General features: G+C 45.7%; 1 protein-coding gene across 4 annotated transcripts in view; it reads right to left on the bottom strand.

Annotated features, from left to right (window-relative positions):
• Positions 1–19,485, bottom strand: part of ZNRF1 (zinc and ring finger 1) — a 96,309-nt gene that overhangs the window by 16,133 nt on the left and 60,691 nt on the right. For all 4 annotated transcript variants that reach the window (XM_045795993.2, XM_045795994.2, XM_045795995.2 and 1 more), the window contains exon 2: positions 271–366. In XM_045795993.2, coding sequence (XP_045651949.1) covers positions 271–366 — 96 coding nt within the window. The remainder of the gene's footprint in view (positions 1–270; positions 367–19,485) is intronic.

Raw genomic sequence — 19,485 nt, 5'->3', positions numbered from 1 at the left:
CCCGAGGTCCGAGGAACTCAGGGGCAAAAGGCCTACCTGACAACCAGAGAGACTGTCCGGTGCAGTGGGCCTGGCCCCTGGGCCTTCCTTCCTGTTCTACTCTGCTTCCTCCCCAGCTGCTGCACCAAGACTCTGTGACCAGCCGATGCCTCAACGCTGTGCAGGCATCCCCGCCGGAGAGCGCGGCGTCACGCTGCCCAGAGCCACGTGAACTCGAGGCTCCCCCCGCCAAACACCCTCACTCGGAGGCTCCCCCCGCCAAACCCTTACCGTTGTAGGAGAGGCGAGGTTTGCTCAGACACATTATAAAGTGCATTTCCATCTCATCAGAAGCCACAGACTTGGAACAAATGGGGCACTTGAAACCTGAAAGAGAGGAAAACAGTATGAAATGCTTCCTCCAGACCAAGCACACCCACAATCAACACAGAGGCCCTTGGATAGCTATGGCCACGTGGGGTCAGAGTCAACATGGAGAACTGCAATCTAGATACACCCGGTCTCCCCTTTACTAATTCTGTTATTTTACCACAGCCTCCCAACTCCCACTGTCCGGACAGTGCTGTCCCTGCCACAGGCCCCTGGGCAGCGAAGCTTATCAGAAGGCATTGGCAGCTGGTTTGAGTTTTATTTACCTTGAGACCCTTTCCCAAGGGGGTCTAGTGGGCAGCAGGAATAGGGAGGAACGCAATCAAGGCAAACAAATCATCAGTCTTTGAATAACAAAGCGTTTAATGCCCTTCCTCCTCACAGCCCTCAAACCACTTGGCTGGGCCACCTGTGGGAGGAAGCCCTACCGCCAGGTCAGCACCTCCATCCCTCCCCTGGCTCCCCCACCCCCTGGAACCAGGTAGCACCTCCCTCCCTCACCCAGGGCACCCGGCCTCCCTGTGGCTCAGGCAGCTGTCCTCTGAGAGCGTGGAGCAGCAGGGTGGCCCTCTGGAGTACTCCCAGATGCCATGCGCGCCTTGGCCATATGCCACTAGGAGTAACAGCTGTTGCACAACGCCCGGCGAACACGGGGTGGTGTGACCCTACTGTCCCGCTACCAGGGGTGTCTGGACTGCTTATACATCCAAGCAGTTTTGTCAGAACTGTACCAATATTGGAGATTTCCACTGAGAATCTTCTGAGCTGAACTCCATTAAGCAAACACAGTTCCCTGACTTATTTTCAAATGATCGGTTATTTTCCATTCTACCAAAAAGATCTATTACCATTGGAAAGTTATTACTTATTTGTTCACATCAAATTTCACACATTGCAGCTTCCCCCTTCTGTGACTGTAATTCCTACCCACCCAGCCTGGATCTCCTAGGTCCAATACAGCACATGTAAATCTTGTGAAAATTTGACTCTCCTGTTTACTTGTCAAAGTGTTCCATGCACAGTTTCACTGGATATTGGTAATATCTGTTGGCAACATTTCCTATGAAACAGACAAAAGGCAGAGGACTTGTACTGACTGTTAGCTGCTACCGGACAGAGGAGGAGGTCACACCTTTCTTCCCAGGGCCTTGCTCATTCTCTATGGAAACCCTGGACTTTGACAGCTGCAGGTGCGGAGACAGGAAGCAAGTCAGCTCCTGTGTTCCATGTAGGGCACAAGCACTTTGCTTAAAGTCTTCTCCAAACTTTGCTCTTTTCAGTGATAATGAACTACAGGACCAGACAGAAAATCCAGGGCCTGGTTAACCTTGGACAAAATGGACCTCAGACTCCGTGGCATAGTCCCCATTCCTGACCCCTCCCCTCCAAGATCATGAGCATCCTGTGTCTCAGCGAAAAAGTCTTGCAAGTGCTATCAATCCAAGGATTCTGGCCAAGCTTTGAGTGAGGGCTGTACTTTCTGATCTCTGGGTGGTTATGAATCCATCAATAACAAAACCAGAAGACTGAAAAGAAACATGGTGGGGGGAGGGTCCATCCTCAGTTTTCTGGCAAAACCAGATCTCAAATGTACCAGGCTGATTCTTTTCTAACCCAGTTTAGAAGTCTACAGACCCAGTGTGACACACGTGGTGGACAGGTGAGTAATGAACTTGAGTATCGTACAACGAGGATGTCTCCACATCTACCCTAGGTCCCTCGGCAGCCTTGCCTCTGCCCTCATGTGCGGGCCGTGCAAATAAACCAGTATTAAGTAAGATTTCACAGAATGACCAGCCACTGGGAGATTGTCTCATTTTCTTCAGGAGATTCCTCCTTTTTCTGACTCAAAAGATCAAGGCTTTATGATACCTGAAATGACTATAGGACATTTCTCATTTAAATTTATTACGTTAGCACCCTGTCTGCAGGCTGAGGGCTCAGAGCTGAGGGCAAGCCAGGGTGGCTGCTCTCTGAATCAGCTCCTCCAACACCAGGCCTCGATACAGTCGCTGGGGGTGCTAAAGTGAACTGTTACTACTGATAAAAGGTCTTACGCCTCGCATTACTCACTTTTCTGATAACCTAGAACAGACTCATGGTCATCACTATAATAGCACCAATCATCCCTGCATCCCAACATGACTCCTTGAATGCAGGACAGGGAGTCGAGTTATAGCTGAGGTACTGGGAAGCAGGCCACCCAACGAGAAGGTCTACAAGGAAATGTCATCGGACATTTATGTCCTAGAAAAACAGACCAAGGTGATACTCCCAGGTTTAGGCCAGTGCCCTCATTATAAAGAGAAAGAGGTCTTGAGGAAGACTCGGGCTCAAATACTTGAGGGGGCGGGGCTGAGACCAGTCAGATTTCTTAGCTGGTCATCTAAAGTCCTTTCCATCTGGGAAGAAGGAGCCGACTACACATGTGATATTGTGATTTACAATAAGAACTACGTATTTGGTCTTCGTCCTGTTTTTGGCACAGAGTTCCTAACACCCTGGGAATTTCCTAACATAATAAGACCAATAGTATTTGGTCTTTTGTCACTGGTTCCTGAAATAGCTCCAGAGCCATAAGGTGAAAGGAATGTCTTGTTGTTCATAACAAGTCCCTTTCAACCACACCAAAATTTATGTTAATGAGGTGACTTTGGGAAAGTTCCCTGGTAAACTAAGCATGGGGGTTAGTTGTAAGAACAAACCAGCTGATTAGAGGGTCTAAACTTTTGGTCCTCCTCCTCAACCTCTGGGGAGGGGAGGGAGCTAGAGATGGAGTTCAATCACCAATGGCCAATGATTTCAACAATGTTATGCCTATGTAATAAAGCCTCCATAAAAACCCCAAAGGATGGGGCTCAAAGAGCTTCCAGGGCGGTGAACACATGAAGATTCAGGAAGGGTGGTGCTCCAGGACAGGGCATGGGGGCTCCATGCCTTGTCCCCTACCTTGACCTCTGTAACTCTTCCATCTGGCTGTTCCTGAGTATATCCTTTTATAATAAAATAGTAATCAAGTACGTGTTTCTCTGAGTCCTGTGAGCTGCTCTGGCAAATTAAACGAACCCGGGAAGGGGGTCATGGGAACGTCTGATTAAGAGCCAGTCAGGCAGAAGCAGAGGTGACAACCTGAACTTGTGTGGGGTCTGACGTGGAGGTAGTCTTGGCGGACGGAGCCGTTAACCTGTGCGGTCTGATGCTTTCCCCGGGTAGACAGTGATGAAATTGGGTTAACTGCTTGGTGGTGCTGGGAAAACACCTCAGAACAGCGTTTTAAGAAAGAGGTGGGTTGGGAAACGTTACATTGGGAGAGGAAGCACCACTTGCCTGACCTTCCTCTGGAATGGGGGGGGTGGGGTAAGGATCAAAAAATAACTCAGGGTCTATTACGTGAGTGGGAAATGACAAGATGACCTGGGTTTTCCAGCTTCCAGATACCTGGGACCTCCGTTTTCTCATTGGAAAAAAAGAGGACTTTGCCTCCTTCTTGCAAGGATCAGGTGAGGTAAGAAACCTGAAAGCACCCGACGAAGAAGCTAATCAAATGTATCATCAAGCCCGGCAGCACTGAACGAGGAGGAAGGAAGAGGAGGGCTGGGCAAGGATTTGGGGGGTTGGGAGATGGGGGTGGCAGAGCAGGAGGGCACAGAGGACACAGGTCACGTAAAGTGTGCCGGGAGCAGGGGCAGTGGCCATCTCTACTTGTCCCATCTGTTTCCTCAGAACTTCTGGAGCACCGTGCATGGTACTTCCCATACTGCCCGTGTGGACCGAGGCTCCCCGTTCAGCCTCTGTGGCTCCCACTCTTGCACGCGATGACAGACAACAGCTCACATGTACTGAGCCATTACTGTGACCAGCCACCGGGCCGTATGTGTCTCCTCATTTACGAGATTATGGAGCAGGTACTGCTGTTAACTCTACCTCGCAGAGCTGGCACACAGCACCCAGAAGCCTGAGTGCACCGCGTGTGCCCTGCTTGCCGAGCTGTGCAACAGGCGGGCTGGTCTAAGGAGGAACCGTTCTATGGCCAAAGGAACATAAACGCCACACAGACGCTGGGTATTACTAAAGAGTAACTTCAAATCCTCCACACTGTCCCAGCATTTTCTTCTGAAGCACTGTGGGCCTGGATTATCCCATAAACGGAAACAATTGAGAATTTTTTTCTTCCTGGGCATTGTGTTAACATGGAAGGACAGAGCTGTGCTTTCTGCTTGGCACCAAGCCAGTAGTGCCAGAGTTTGCAAATTACCTTTTAAATAGAAGATAAAGGACATGAGGTAAGAGGGCTGGAAAAACAAGGAGAACTAAGGGTAAAAAACTCATGTCCCCATGTCCCCACCTTCTTTCCTGAAAGGTCATCGATGATCAAGAAGGATGCTACCACTCTACTGCCCCAATCTTTTCTTGTAAATGTCCAGCCACGATTCAGCATCAACAGCCCTACGGAAATGATAAATACTATGATCTTTATAAGCTATCTGAAGGTTAAAATGTCTAGGAAATTCTGATCCCACTTTGGAAAAAAGTTCAAGCCAATTTAAAGTCAGCCCTGTGGACAAAGACCAAGGTCCACAAAGTCACCCGATCGACGAGATCGAGTCAAATTTCAGAAGAGCCCTTCATCAGCACTCAGGAAGTGTGTATAAGACATGCTTTCTTTTCCCTCCTGAGAAAGCTACAGGTAGAGCCTTTGGGACGCTGCCTGCCTGCGTGTGAGACCTGACCGCCCAGCGCACCCTGGGAGCTGGGAGGCAGACGGCACGCACACCCAGCCGCTTTACCTCTCCCTATCTTATTTGCTGTCAGAGGCAGCGCCCTGCACGTGCTGTGTGCCACTGTCAGAGTGAAGTGCCAGCTAGCCCTGGCTTGCGGGCCAAGTCCGACAGCGGTTCCTCTAAGCCGTCATGTGCTCCCACCCGGCTGTGGCAGAGGCAAGGGAGTTATAGGGTTCCTAGACCTTCTCTGCCAACCTCTCAAAATGAGGAAGGAAGGAATGACAGGGCACTGAGGGGAATGTGTCTGTAACCCCCCAGTTCTGCACCGGCTGGGCTCTACCAAGCAAACGCTGCTACAGGATTCCCCCACCCCAATCTAGAGGAGCCCTTCTAATGGGGACCTTACTTCTGTTCTTTCTCGTCATCAGAGCAGCTCAAAATTATACAGCCAGATCAGCCCACGAGAGTGTGATCAGCCAGAGCCCAGCTGCTTCCTGTCTTTCAACAGCGGATTACGTAAATGGGGGAATCCTCAGCTGGGCTACAAACCAGAGCTCCTGGGAGAAGACAAACCCCCACTCGCCACCCAGTGCAGGGCCTTGACCGCTGTAACCACAAGGTCAGGGTAAGTCCACTGGTAGGCAAACCAAGAGACCCTGGGAATGTGCACATAGTCATGTATGGTAAGCATCTTCCTGCACCCGGGTCCTTCCCGGACTGACAGGGCAACTGAGGGAAGGCAGGAGCAACTGGCCCAAGTTACCATCCTCCCAGCCCTCCACAACATTCATCTTGGGATGTCAATCAGTTTTTCTCCTTTCCCAAAACTGCAACCTTCTCCTTTAAGACCTGATTTCTCGGGCGGGACGTGTGCTCCGCATGTTGCCCCAGTTCCCTCCCTGACCCTCCCTCCTATGCTGATGCGCTATTTTAACGCTGCCCCAGTTCTGCCTGTCTCTGGGATCACCTAAAGGGAGAAGAATCTAAAGCACCAACCAGGGAAAAGGAAGCCAGGCCGTCCAGGCAGGCCCTCCTGTCCCGGGGAAGAGGGGCTGGTGTAGATTCCCCTCACCCAGGGGCTCAGAGAGAACCACCCTCAACGCCACATCCCTACTGTTCAGTTCCTAGTTTCCAGCCTGGATCTTTCCCTCTCACATCCTGTGGTGCTTGTCTGTGAAATGACACTTCACTAAATGCATTTGGTAAAATGGGATTTTTAAAAAAAGATTTTATTTATTTATTGAGAGAGAGAGAGAAAGAGAGAGAGGGAGGGAGGGAACACACACAACTAGGGGGAGTGGCAGAGGCAGAGGGAGAAGCAGACTCCCCGCTGAGCAGGGAGCCCAACGCAGGGCTCGATCCCAGGACCCTGAGATCACGACCTGAGCTGAAGGCAGACACTTAACTGACTGAGCCACCCAGGCGTCCCTGTAAAATGGGATTTATTACAAAAGAAAGATGAAGGGGAAACATGGGATGACTTTCTTTGACATTTCTATACTGCCGAAGAGATGTGTCCCCAAGAGCAGAGGCTGTGGATATCACATTCTTCACACATACTTTCCCGCCCAACCCCTGAGAAATAAGTGGAAACCAATGCACAATTTATGAGATGGTAAGGCACTCTTGCCTGGAGAACATTCTGGACTAGGAAAAGGCCCAGCAGTTCTGACTTGCTTCTTTCAACACCTCTCTTCTGGACTCAGCCTCTGCAGTTCCATTCCAGGGACTGAGGCTCACCTGTTGCCTCAGGAGCCAAGAAGATTCTCATAAGTGGATATTAGAAGACAGCCACGCTGACACCTAAAAACAGTTTAATGTGTATGTGTGTGTTTGTGCGCGTGTGTTTTAACATGTCTGTTGTCATGGTTAACTCTATGTGTCAACTTGGCTGGGTCATGGGGTGCCCAAATATTTGGTTAAACATTACTTCTAGGTGTGTTTGTGAGGGTGTTCCTGGATGAAATTAACATTCGAATTGGTAGACTAAATAAAGCAGATCGCCTTCCCCAATGTGGGTGGGCATCCCCCAATACACTGGAAATGCTGAACAGAATAAAAGATGCAGAAAAAGAGGTTTTGAGCTGTCTGCTTGACTGATCTGGGACACTGGTCTTCTGTCGTCAGACTGGGACGTAGAGTATTGGTTCTCCTGGTTCTCAGGGCTTCAGACTCAAACTGAACTAACTCCAGAAGGCGTTCCTGGATCTTGAACTTGCAGATGACAGATCATGGAATTTCTTAGTTTCCACAACCGCATGAGCCAACTCCTTACAATAAATCACTTTCTCTCTCTTTCCCTTTCTCCTTCCCCCCACCACTGGCTCTGTTTCTCTGGAGAGCCCCAATCAATCTATTTACTAAATTGCCAAACAATAAAATTTAAAAGACTGGCAACATCAAGTGTTGGCGAGGATGTAGAGCAACTGGAACTCTCAGGCATTGTTGGCAGGAGCCATTTTGGGAAACGGTCTGGTAGTTCTTTATAAAATAAAACATATACCTGGCCTGGCCTAAGCAACTCCTCCTTTACATAATTAGCCAAAACAAATGGAGACTTATGTCTACAAATAGATGTTTGTAAGAATTTTCATCACAGCTTTATTCATAACAAGCAAAAACTGGAAATAACTCAACTGTCCATTAACGGAACGGGTACACAAACTGTGGCATGATGGAATACATTGGAACACTACTCAGCAATAAAAAGCAATGACTACTGATACATGCAACCACATGGATGGATATTAAAAACATGCTAAGGAAGGACCCAGAAGAGCACATATTATGATTCCAAATGTATGAAGATTTACAACAGGGAAAACTCTGTAGTGGAAAAAATCAGAACAGTGCCCATCTCTAGGAGGTAGGAATTGGGCAGAAATGAACTGAAAAGGGGATGAGAGACCTTTTGGGGGTGATGAAATGTTCTATATAATGAAGAGGGTTTGGGTTACACATATGCATGTACATGTCAAAATTCAGTGAATGTACACTTAAGATTTGAGATTTCATTGTTTGTAAATTTTACCTCAACCAGAAAAAAAACTAAGCAAATACTGAAATGTAGCTAATGATATACAAGCTGAAGCATTTAGAGCCACATGTACTGACGTGTGCATCGAAATGAAATGCATCAAAAACTGATGCATAAGTTAAATTTCTTTCCGCTTTTCTGTACGTTTGAAATTTTCATCATAAACCACCAAAAAAAGTATCAAGCAGTGGTGTGTGTGTGTGTGTGTGTGTGCGTGCGCGCGTGTGGGCACACACTAATTCAGCCACAGCAGGTCAAGGAAGGCCCCTCCGAGAGGGAGATAGGTGCCAGAGAACTTGGTGTGTTAGGACAGTGAGGGTCAGGTTCACAAGCACAGTAAGTACCCGGGGTGGCAGGTGACAGTGGGGACATGCTCTCTTACCGTCTATGCTCAAATGCCTTACTTTTATTTTGATAGCTGAATGGGTATCTTGTCTGGGTATAGGATTCTTTTTTCCCCCAGCTTTATTAAGGTATAATTAACAAATAAAATTATATTTAAGGTGCACAGTATGATAATTTGATACACATACACGTTGTGAAAGGACTGCCAAAACTGAGTTAACATATGCATCGTCTCACATATTTACCTTTTGTTTTGGGTGAGAACAAATCTTAGCAAATTTCAATCACACACTGCAGGATTTTACGGTTTTAGGTCTTGTACTAATGTCTTTAATCCACTTTGACTTGATTTTTGTGTATGGTGTAAGATAGGGATCCAGTTTCATTCTTCTGCGTGAGGATAACCAATTTTCCTAACACTAATAATAGACTATCCTTTCCCCATTGGGTATTCTCGGTACCTTGGTAAAAAATTAACTGACTGTATATGCATGGGTTTATTTTTGGCCTCTATTCTGTTCCATTGGTCTATGTGTCTGTTTTTATGCCAATACCATATTGTTTATTATTACAATACTAATCATAGTAAGTAACATAGTTTGAAATCAGGAAGTGTGATGCCTCTGGCTTCATTCTTCTTTCTCAGGATTGCTTTGGCTATTCAGGATCTTTTGTGGTTCCATACACATTTTAGGATTGTTTTTCCTATTTTTGTGAAAAATGCTACTTGAATTTTGATATGGATTGCACTGAATGTGTACATCACATTTTCACAGTATAAATTCTTCCAATCCATGAACATGGAATATCTTTTTATTTATTTGTGTCTTCTTCAATTTCTTTCATTAACATCTTATAGTTTTCAGTGTACAAATCTTTCACCTCCTTGGTTAAATTTATTCCTAAGTATTTGTTTTCGATGCAATTGTAAATGGAATAATTTTCTTAATTTCTTTTTCTGATACGTCATTGACTTTACTGAATTTGTTTATTAAGTGTAACAATTTTTTGGTGGAGGCTTAAGGGTTTTCTATACAATAATATTATGTCATCTGATATTTTACTTTTTCCTTTCCAATTTGGATGACTTTTATTTCTTTTTCTTGCCTAACTGCTCTGGCTAAGACTTCTAATACCATGTTGAATAAAAGTCTGCCTGAGTATAGGATTGCTGAGTTGTTTTCCTTTTTTTCCTCAATGGTCTACAGATAAAATTCTATCATATTCTAGCTTTTTGGTGTTGCAAATAGAAAATGTGATACCAGTGTGATTCTTTTTCCTTTGTAAATAATATGTTCCTTTGGACTGAAAGCTTGAAAGATTTTCCTTTCATCCTTTGAGTTTAGATATTTTACCAGGATATGCTTAGACATGTCTTAGTTATTCCCCTAGTGGTAAGTCACGAGTGTCCTTCACCAAGTATTTCTAGTGTTCCTCCTTCTAGCTATACATTATAGTAGGATTGCACTTGCTTATTCCCTTTGAAGTTAAAGGTGAGGCTGTGATTTGCTATGGCTAGTGAAATGTGAGTAGAAGTAATGTATGCACTGCCAAGCAGACTTTAAGCACTAGCCCATGATTCACTACAGACCTGCACTGCTGCCTACCACCTCAGGTTCCTAAGTAACAATGAGCAGACCACCACTCCACGCACCCCCCGCCCCCAACCATGACCTGTACTGGATACTGTAGTGTGGGGAAAAAATGAATTTGTTGAGTTTAAACTACTGAGCTTGTGGAAGTATTTGTTATTACATTATCAATGTAGTTCTAGCCTGTCCTGACCAATACACTCTTCCTCTACCTTCTTCTCCTTCTATTATTCCTATTACTTGTATGTCAAATGTCTTGTACATCTTCCAGGTCTCTCATCTCCAATCTCTACCTCCATAACTTCTATGTCTTAGCATTTTCTCAGGAGCTTCAGCCTTTCTAACTCCTGAGTCATGGGTGCCTGCCCCGCTGCTTGGCTCAAAGAGGTAAACAGCTGGTACTGTAAGTCAAAAAGATGAGACATGCATTCCAGCCACTATCTTCCCAGAATCCTCTCTGTCTGGATATTCACATTCTGCTTTTTAAATATACATACTTCCTTGCATCAGCAACAATCCACATACTTATTATTTTCAATGTCTATGTATTCTATAGTGATAATATATTGTGCTTAGCTTTTTTCTTCTATGGGTGTTTGGATTCCCAATTTTTACCTACTATAAAGATTCTTTCAGGAGTGATCTCCATTCTCTACTCCAAGCACAGTATATTCCACCCACAACATATTTTTGCTCTTTCTGGATTCTAGGCTGACTGGTTTGGAGGAAAGAAAATCATATCAGGAGTCAGAAGAACCAGGCTCTCCTTAGCACTAGCCAGGTGGCCTTGTGCAAGCTACTTAGCAATATTTGTATAGTGTCCAGTATTGTTCTAAAGCCCAACCAAAGATGGCTGTGTGAGTGTTCTGTGCAGAGAAAAAGACATGTGGAATGTGGGGTAACCATTTTACTAGGCTGCACTCAATATAGCTCAAATATACTGAGGCTTACTGTTAGATCTCCCTATTTCATTTCTTTGCCTGAAGAACAGGCTGACCCTACATATTCTGTGGACCCTAAGATGCCGTCAATTTAAAGAGACATCATCACAAACCTTCAAGAGGAAAAAAAAATAAAAAATCTGCCAATTATAACTTTAAGATGTGATTATATGATACATCCTGATTTTTGAGTTGTTAAATTGTGAAATGTATGTGCCTTAGAATCAGTGAATATATGAGGAATACATAGATGGATATTTAAAAATATATATAGACCAAATCCCAACCATATACCCAATACATTTGTTTATTCCTGTTCATTTACTGCAAATGAGAACAGGCTCAATGAAGATATCTACAGAGGGAACAAACAGAAGACCTGCAGGGTGTGCACATGGATAGGTGCCTGATGACATCAAACCCACCTTGCTGCTATAGCAACTCTAGGCAGGTGGAGCCCAACAGCAGCATTCCAGCCAAGTGAAGAAGAGGAAAGGCATTTGCCAGAACAGGAGCTATGGCTACTAATTGGTTTTGTTTCCTTTGACCCTATAACTCATTTCTTCCAGAGAGAGAGGCCCTAGAAAGCCCTAGAATGGGGTGACAGGGAGAGTGGGAGGTGGGGACATGATGGTCTGATGACCCAAGACTGAGCAAGTATGAATATGGAAAAGACAGAAGCCTCAGAGTGAGTGTAATCAAGTCCCCAACTAGTGGCCAGGGAAGACGAATGTCAAATATAATCCCTTGTCACCCGGCTAGCATGCTTAGGCAAGTTTAGGGGCATCCAATCATGATTCAGAAAAGCGTAAATATGGACTCCAGATGAACATTTGGCTTTTATTTTGGAAATGTCTTATTTGAAGGATGGACCATATATTACAGGAGTAATAGCATCTAAGGAGTCAAGCCTGAATTTCTTTAAATTCTTAGATATTAGTGATCACCAAAAGCTGGGCAACGGGATAGACAGGTCTGGCCAGGAAATGCCTAGTTACTTAGCTGAATACCATGCTTTCCTCTCAATGGCTGCCCTACCTTCATTCCAATCCTTCACACACCACATACCTATGGCCCTTGGACCCAATACCCATAGCCACTGCTGAAGTGGGCTTTCCAGTGTTTGGGCAATGCCAGAGAACACTCTTAGGAGTAGGCGGCAATCTTCAGCCTTTTCTTCAGAGATTCAATAGCAAAGAGTGGGGCCACGGACCACGTGATCTCAAAAAAGACAAAGGGAACAATAAAATCTGGTCTCTAGGCAAAAACGGGCAGGTATCACCTGCAGAGGATTTGTGGACTGATAGCATGAGAAGGGAGCCTCACTTCTTCCAGTTCCAGAGGGGACACTGTCTGAGTAGGACACCAGCCATGCAGGCCTAGCTTTATTCACAGCAGGTGCCAGCAGCCAGGAGTGTGCTTGGAACCACCCTGTTGCTGGCCTGGTTCTCTGCTGAATATACCCTTTTTCAGATCCTGGGCTCTTGATTTATTTAAAAACAAACAAAAAAAACAACCTTTAACGAACTTTGCTTTTTTTATGAAGTTTTTGGAGGTGGAATTGGAGGCAGAAAGAAGAGTTATGGAAGGGAAAGGACCAAGAAGGGAAGTTTCACACAAAATCTATATAGGATCAATAGTTTACTTCTGAGTTCCTGAAGGCACCATCTACCCCAGTGCCCATACGGCTGACAGGAATTTCACTGACAAGAAGGAAAATACTTGAACGTACTACTATATCATGTTCAACCAGAATCTGACTCACCAGGTAAATGGACATGACATTCACATCTAAGTGACTGCTTAAACTGAAAACACCATTGGCCTGGCACTACTGATGCCGACAACCCTGGCCTTCATGTCACTGGAGGTCTGCTGGAAAGCTCCTCACAGCTCTCAATGTAATCTCGGGATGCAGCACGCGTGCTGCTGTATTCACTCCCTAACAACTATCAGCTCCAGCTTGGGCCCTGGCACGCGGCAATACTGCAGGCTGAGCTTGGCTATTTGGCAGAATGAATGCCGGCTGGCTTCTTGCCTGGGTCTAGACCTGGCCCTTTCCCAGCAGGGCATCCTCTGCTTAGCTGTACCTCCAACACAGAAGTAGATGGAAGCAGGAACTCAGAGGACACAGTCCTGTAGGCCACAACTGTGCTTTGAAATGGAATCTAAAGGGGAAGAAGCCAGAAGAATAGAATGGGGTTGTTTTTGAAAGCCTAACAGCAGTAGAACAATCAATCTTATCAAAGGGAACTCAAGGGTAGAGAAGGCCTTCATGCCTCAGTCCTTGCTTTTTTGTCATCCAGTGCTGTGAATACCACAGAGGAGATGGAAAGACCCTAGAGAGCTAGGAGGTACTGACCAACCGATGAGTTAAAAAAGGATTCCCCAAGAGACCCTCCAGACACAAAGCAGGAGCTAGAAGGATCATTAATTCTAAGCTCCCTAAAATAGTGTATGAGCCCTATCAAGACACAAAGTGTGCTACTGTACTGGTTTTCTTCATCTTTGGTTCAGATTGCTCTGAGGCTGGTAGACAAAAATGGGAGACAGAGAGGGTAGCAAGAGGAAAGACACTCCAGCGTGGTAGCAGGAACATGGCAATTCCTCACAAATTCTTCTTCACAGTACCAATTCCAAGGTGAGGAAAGTCAGGGGTCTCCTAATGATTAAGTGATCTGGCTGGCTGGCAAGCAAAAAACCTGGGATATGATGCAACATGTAAAGTCAAGTGTATGACAGTGGATAAAATATTAAGCCAGTAAGGTGACCCTGTATTGCACCTTACACACATTTATGAAATGGGAGGACCACATAAAATGGGAATTCCTTCTTCACGTTGACATTTTTGCCTTGATGACTACTTTTGCATAGATTTTGACTTCCCCTCATTTCAAGTCAGCACATCAACTTCCCAAAATATTGGCATCGGGTACCTAAATATTGATAAGCATCACTTAATGAAATCTATGGAAGATAAGAAAATCAAAAACACAAGCAACCAAACAGAATGGAACAACATGGACCTGGAGTCAGAATTCCAGCATTCGAGTCACTGGTTATGTGGCCAAGGCCAAGTCACCTAGCCTCCTTGAACTCCCATTCTTTTTGCCTGTAAAACAGGAATAATTTTGCCAGCCTAGCCATTCAATGAAAATATACATATAAAAAGCTATACAACGTGTGCCAAGCAGATTAACGGTTCCCCAAAAATGTCCACATCCTAATCCCAGATACCATGAATTACATGACAAAAAGCGCTTTGCAGATGGGATGAATTAAGGATTTTAGAATGGTCTGAGATCATCCCAGACTATTCAGGGGGGCCCAATGTAATCACAAGCTCCTTACAAAGGAACAAGAGAGACAGGAGAATCAGGAGAGCAGATGTCGGAGAGAGATTTGAAGACGCTACACTGTGGGCTTTGAGGAATGGAAGAGGCCATGAGTCAAGAAAAGCAGAAGCCTCTAGAAGCTGCAAAAGGCAAAGAATGGGTTCTGCTCTAGAGCCTCCAGAAGAAATGCAATCCTGCCAATGCCTTGATTTTAGCTCAGTCAGACCATTTCAGACTTTAACCTCCAAAAATGTAAGAGAGTAAATTTATGTTGTCAAACTTGCGGTAGGCTGTTACAGCAGCAATAGGAAACGAATGCAGATTGTCATAGGAGACACGGTTATTCTCCGAAAGGATCAAATCTTAAAGGGGGGAGGTAGGTGGGGTTCCCTGACTCTACTAAAAATTACTGGAGCATGATATTCTCTCTTGGGGCACCATTGACAATTGCACAACTATTTGCCACACTCAAGTGAGTCAGCCTGTCTGTCCATTCATTTTTATTCTAGTTATTAAGTGGTAAGGAAACATGGCAAAGCATGGAATCTAATTTCTACCCTCAAGAAACTGATGATCTATTAGGGAAGAAGAGAGGCGACAAGGCCACAGAGCTCTTATTCTTTTCATGATTTTTCTAGCCTTAAGTGAGCATCTAGTGAGCATATCTGACATGTGGCTTCCTGACCTGAACACTTCTAGAATGGACATCACAGGATCTGTCAACCTCCTGAAATAATGTGGCAGGTTCTGTGGCACGGATGTTTTTTTCTGGAGAATGGATCTATACACTTAGATTGTCAAAAGGGTTTGGGTTTATAACCCAAAAGTTAATAACCATTTGTATAATAAAAAAATACAGGTAGAAGATTATCTGGTATTTTGGGATATTTTGAAAACAGTACAAACATTTGTGACTTACCTTTATTATGGAGATGAGGGACCACCAAGAGAAAAAAGAAAACTGAACCAGGCCCTCCAGGACTCCATACCTCATGATCGGGATCCTTTAACATTGGCCAAAGCATACCAGAGGGCCACTTACGACAAGTTCCATTAAACACAATTTCCCTTTCTACTGAGTCCACATACGTGCACTCATCCCAGGCTTGTACGACACTCTCTCAATGTCACCCAACCTTCATCAACTGCCCCATTCACTACAAGGAGCACCTGCGAAGAGTTATCTACAATGTCTTTCTTCACACTTCCTCTCCTTCCGTTCCCTCTTGAACTACTCCAATCCCCAAAACTGCCATTACCAAGGACCTCCACATGATGGTATCCTTAAGTCAATTCTCCAACAATTGGCGGCATTTGAGAAAGGTGGCCCTCCTCCACCTGCTCCCACCACATTGTTACACTTGCTTTTTGGTCCCCTATCATGCCCTTTCCTCTGACATCTGCTAGTTCCCTCTCACCTCTTTGGACAAGCCCTCTAACAGCCACCAATCTTCATCCACCCCCCCAGTCCAATGTGCTTTCTATTCTTCTCAGCAGCACTCACCACCGCTGCACCTGCTCTCTGTCACCCCCATTTCAATATAAGCTCCTTGAAGGCAGAGTCTTTCTTGTACTGTGTTCCCAGATCGTGGCATATGATAGGCTCTTGAAACTATGTGTTGGATGAATGAATATCACACTTCATGGAACTGTGTGAAAAAGGCCCAGCTGTACAACTGGAAAGAGATAACAAATTAAGGGTACGTCAGACTGTGTTTGAGTCCATTCCCAGCAGGGGCTACCTTCTACCACTCAAGGCTCCACCAACTGCCAGACCACAGTGAGAGTTAAGTAGGATGGTGCAGTGTGTATGAGATAGAATGTGAATTAAAAACCCACTGCGGTCATGCTGCTTCCTGCCCAGCTCGTGGTTCTGATATAGGGTGCAGATCGTAACCACATGTGCGTGTACACGGAGTGCAGCCACCCCTGCTACCAGCACTATGGTGCGGAGCGGATGTGAAGGGCTCTGCTTGGGTTGCCACCTGGGCAGGCCTTGAAAGTCCTGGGGGCAGGAAAGAGGTCAGCCCTGCCCCCATGCTAAACCAAGTTATGCTGAGCTAGAATCCTCTTCGGTGTCTCATTCGTCCTACCAACAAGAGCAGGCAGGACCTCTCTACCTACTTCTCCCCACACAGAAGTGCCTAGAGGTGGAAGAACAGTACTGGTGACCTTCCTACCCCAGCAGGAGCTGCCTAGGGAGATCCAATAGCCATTTCCTGGATGGTGGGGACTTCTGAATGCTTCAGCAGCCTAATAGATAGATTTCCTTAAAATTAAAAACAACAACAACTTTTTTTAATGGAAAATTTCAGACAAACGAAATAGAATAGAATAAGCTCCCAGATACTCATCATCTAGCTTCAACAATGATCAACTCAGGGTCGATTCTGTCTCATTTTCTCTTGGGATGTCCAGGTCTTGGTTTGCTTGGACAATCTTGGTTTAAGCTTATCCTGGTATAATTTTTTTAAAAAGATTTATTTATTTGGGGCGCCTGGGTGGCACAGTGGTTAAGCGTCTGCCTTCAGCTCAGGGCGTGATCCCGGCGTTATGGGATCGAGCCCCACATCAGGCTCCTCCACTGTGAGCCTGCTTCTTCCTCTCCCACTCCCCCTGCTTGTGTTCCCTCTCTCGCTGGCTGTCTCTATCTCTGTCGAATAAATAAAAATAAAATCTTTTAAAAAATTATTTATTAATTTGAGAGAGAGAGAGAGAGCAAGTGCACATGAATGGTGGGGAGGAGCAGAGGGAGAACGACCCATGAGATCATGATCAGAGCAGAAATCAAGAGTCAGATGCTTAACTGACTAACCCAGGCGCCCCTGTCCTGGTATAATTAAGAGCCCCCTCTTTCAGTCTCAAATATGCCTGGGACTGGACAATAAATTATATGGTCACCTGCCGTCTACCCCAACCCACTCCCCTCTGTGCCCACATTGTTTTGAAACAAATTCCAGACATAAGTCCATCTATAAATAATTCACAATGTGGTAACAAATTTTTAATACAGATCAACACCCGTTAGACACTGTTTTCTTTAACATTCTTGTTCGGGGCTTTCACATCTCATAACAGGAGAGCCAAGAAGGGAGAGTCAGAATTGCCCCTGGACAGGCTCTGTGCTATGTGCTTGCATGTGGGGCCCCACACCACCCTGTGGGCTGATGGCGTGACCCCAGCTCATGGATGGGGTTACCAAGCACATGGAGAAGTCAGCTATGTCTTCTGCCTGCCTGACTCCACTGTACAGCCTCTTTGCACTACACCAAGCTGCCTCCATACAGGAGGTCTAGAAACAGTCACGGACAACAGGATAACAGAACAGACCTTGGCAGCTGTGGCTTATTTTACACATGGACACAAAAGGAGCAATGTGATTTTGCATAACTCAAAGGGAAGAAACTCAAACTTCAAACTGACCCACAAGAGAATAAAACCCCAACCTTTGCCTCTGGATAGTAGCACTGCAAGATTCCAGAGCCAGGCTAAAAAGGGGGGCAGTCTAAGCAGCCTACCTTCTTAGTACCTAGGAGAGACTAGGGAGAGAAACCAGACACAATCATCTCTTTTGATTCCTCAGAAGAAATGATCCTAGAAAGTTCATTGGTATACCCCAGCTCTGGGTATGTTTCCCAGAGGCAATCAGAAGACAGCACAGGTCGTTCACTCCAGCACCAAGGCGAGCAGCAGGGAGCCCCAGGCAGCCCAGATGCTGGATGCATGAGCACCGTGGAGAGCACGTACACTACGAAGCATTATGTAGCAGGCATCAGCGCTGGACTGAATATACACACAGGACAGATATGAGCACAGTGCCAACAAACACTACACACATGCACACAAAGCAACAATTTGTAATACATACCAATAAGAGAATACACATGGAGCACATTTGCATGGGAGGCTGTGGAGTGGAATGGAGAATAGGAATAAAAGGGAGTAAATCAATGTACAAATGAGTAAAACCAAGAGAATGGCCTTGCCCAGACCAATGATAAAATGCCATAAACTGAGAAACAGTATTAACTCAACCCTCTGCACCAGAGGGAGATTAAAAAAAAAAAAAGCAGCACACTATTAACAGAAGCCAGCAAACAATCAATACTCGTGAAAAGCTGCCTGGCCTCAATTTTTCCAAGGCTTTCCTTCACCCGACTAGCTAGCGGGTTGACAAATGGCCCAGGATAAGGGATGGGAGAGCAGGGGGACAGAAAGGATGCCTCGCTCATTCTCGCTGCCTGCATGTGGAAGGGTATGACGAATGGAAGCACCTGGGCTTCACCCCTTCATCCCCTGCATTTAAGAGGTAAAGGTAGGTGGGGGGTTCAAACAGAGTCCCATCCACTGCAATGCCTCCCCTCCTACTGTGGACCTGGAATCAAGTGATGGTCCCAGAGGCACCTGTTTCCGGCTGGGTGACTCATGTCGCAGTTTTGCTTACATTTCTTGCCAGCAAAAGGAGGGGTTTGATCGGACAATCGAAACCCACCATTGCTCCTTGCTCTAATACCCAGTGCTTGTGCGCACATGTGTGTGTCCTATAACACAATTAATCCAATGTATTCAAGTGTTAATGCTCAATGTTGTGTATACATAGTGGGTGGACACTGAAGGCTGAATCCATTTTCTCCATTTTACTGAGTCTTGCTAAGTGAGAGGCACTGACTAGCAGACAAGGCAGAAAGAGCACCTTCACAGAGCTTAAACTCTGATGGGGGACACAGACAGGTACACAGGCAAGTGGACTAGCTCATGATCACTACGATGAGAGGGACAGGACAAGGGGCCAAGTGGAAAGGGGAGTGGAGTCCTCATGGAGATCTGGAGGCTGGGGGCTGACGGCAGTGATGGGAGAAGGGCTTTTAGCAATTAGGAATGGCTAAGCTAAGACTGAAGGGTAAGCAGAAGGCAGCCAGGCAGCGAAGGTGGGGGAGCAGAAGGGAGCAAGGAAGGAAAGGGAGAAGGGGCTTTTTGCTCTAAGTAGATGGAACAGCATGTGCAAAGGCCTGAGGACAAAGAGGCTGTTCTTTCAAAGAACTAAAAAAATTATCAGTGTGGCTAGATGAGAAAGGTAAAAACCAATCACTAGTCAAACGGAGTAGCAGACTGTGTTTTCCAAAAATGGCCTTAGGACTATTCCCA

This window comes from Ursus americanus, chromosome 21 (assembly GCF_024610735.1).
Source record: "Ursus americanus isolate L20-20 chromosome 21, mUrsAme1.1.p, whole genome shotgun sequence".
NCBI classification, from domain to species: Eukaryota; Metazoa; Chordata; class Mammalia; order Carnivora; family Ursidae; genus Ursus; species Ursus americanus.
Note: the sequence above shows the minus strand (reverse complement) of the source record. Positions and strands in the feature narration are given on the sequence as shown.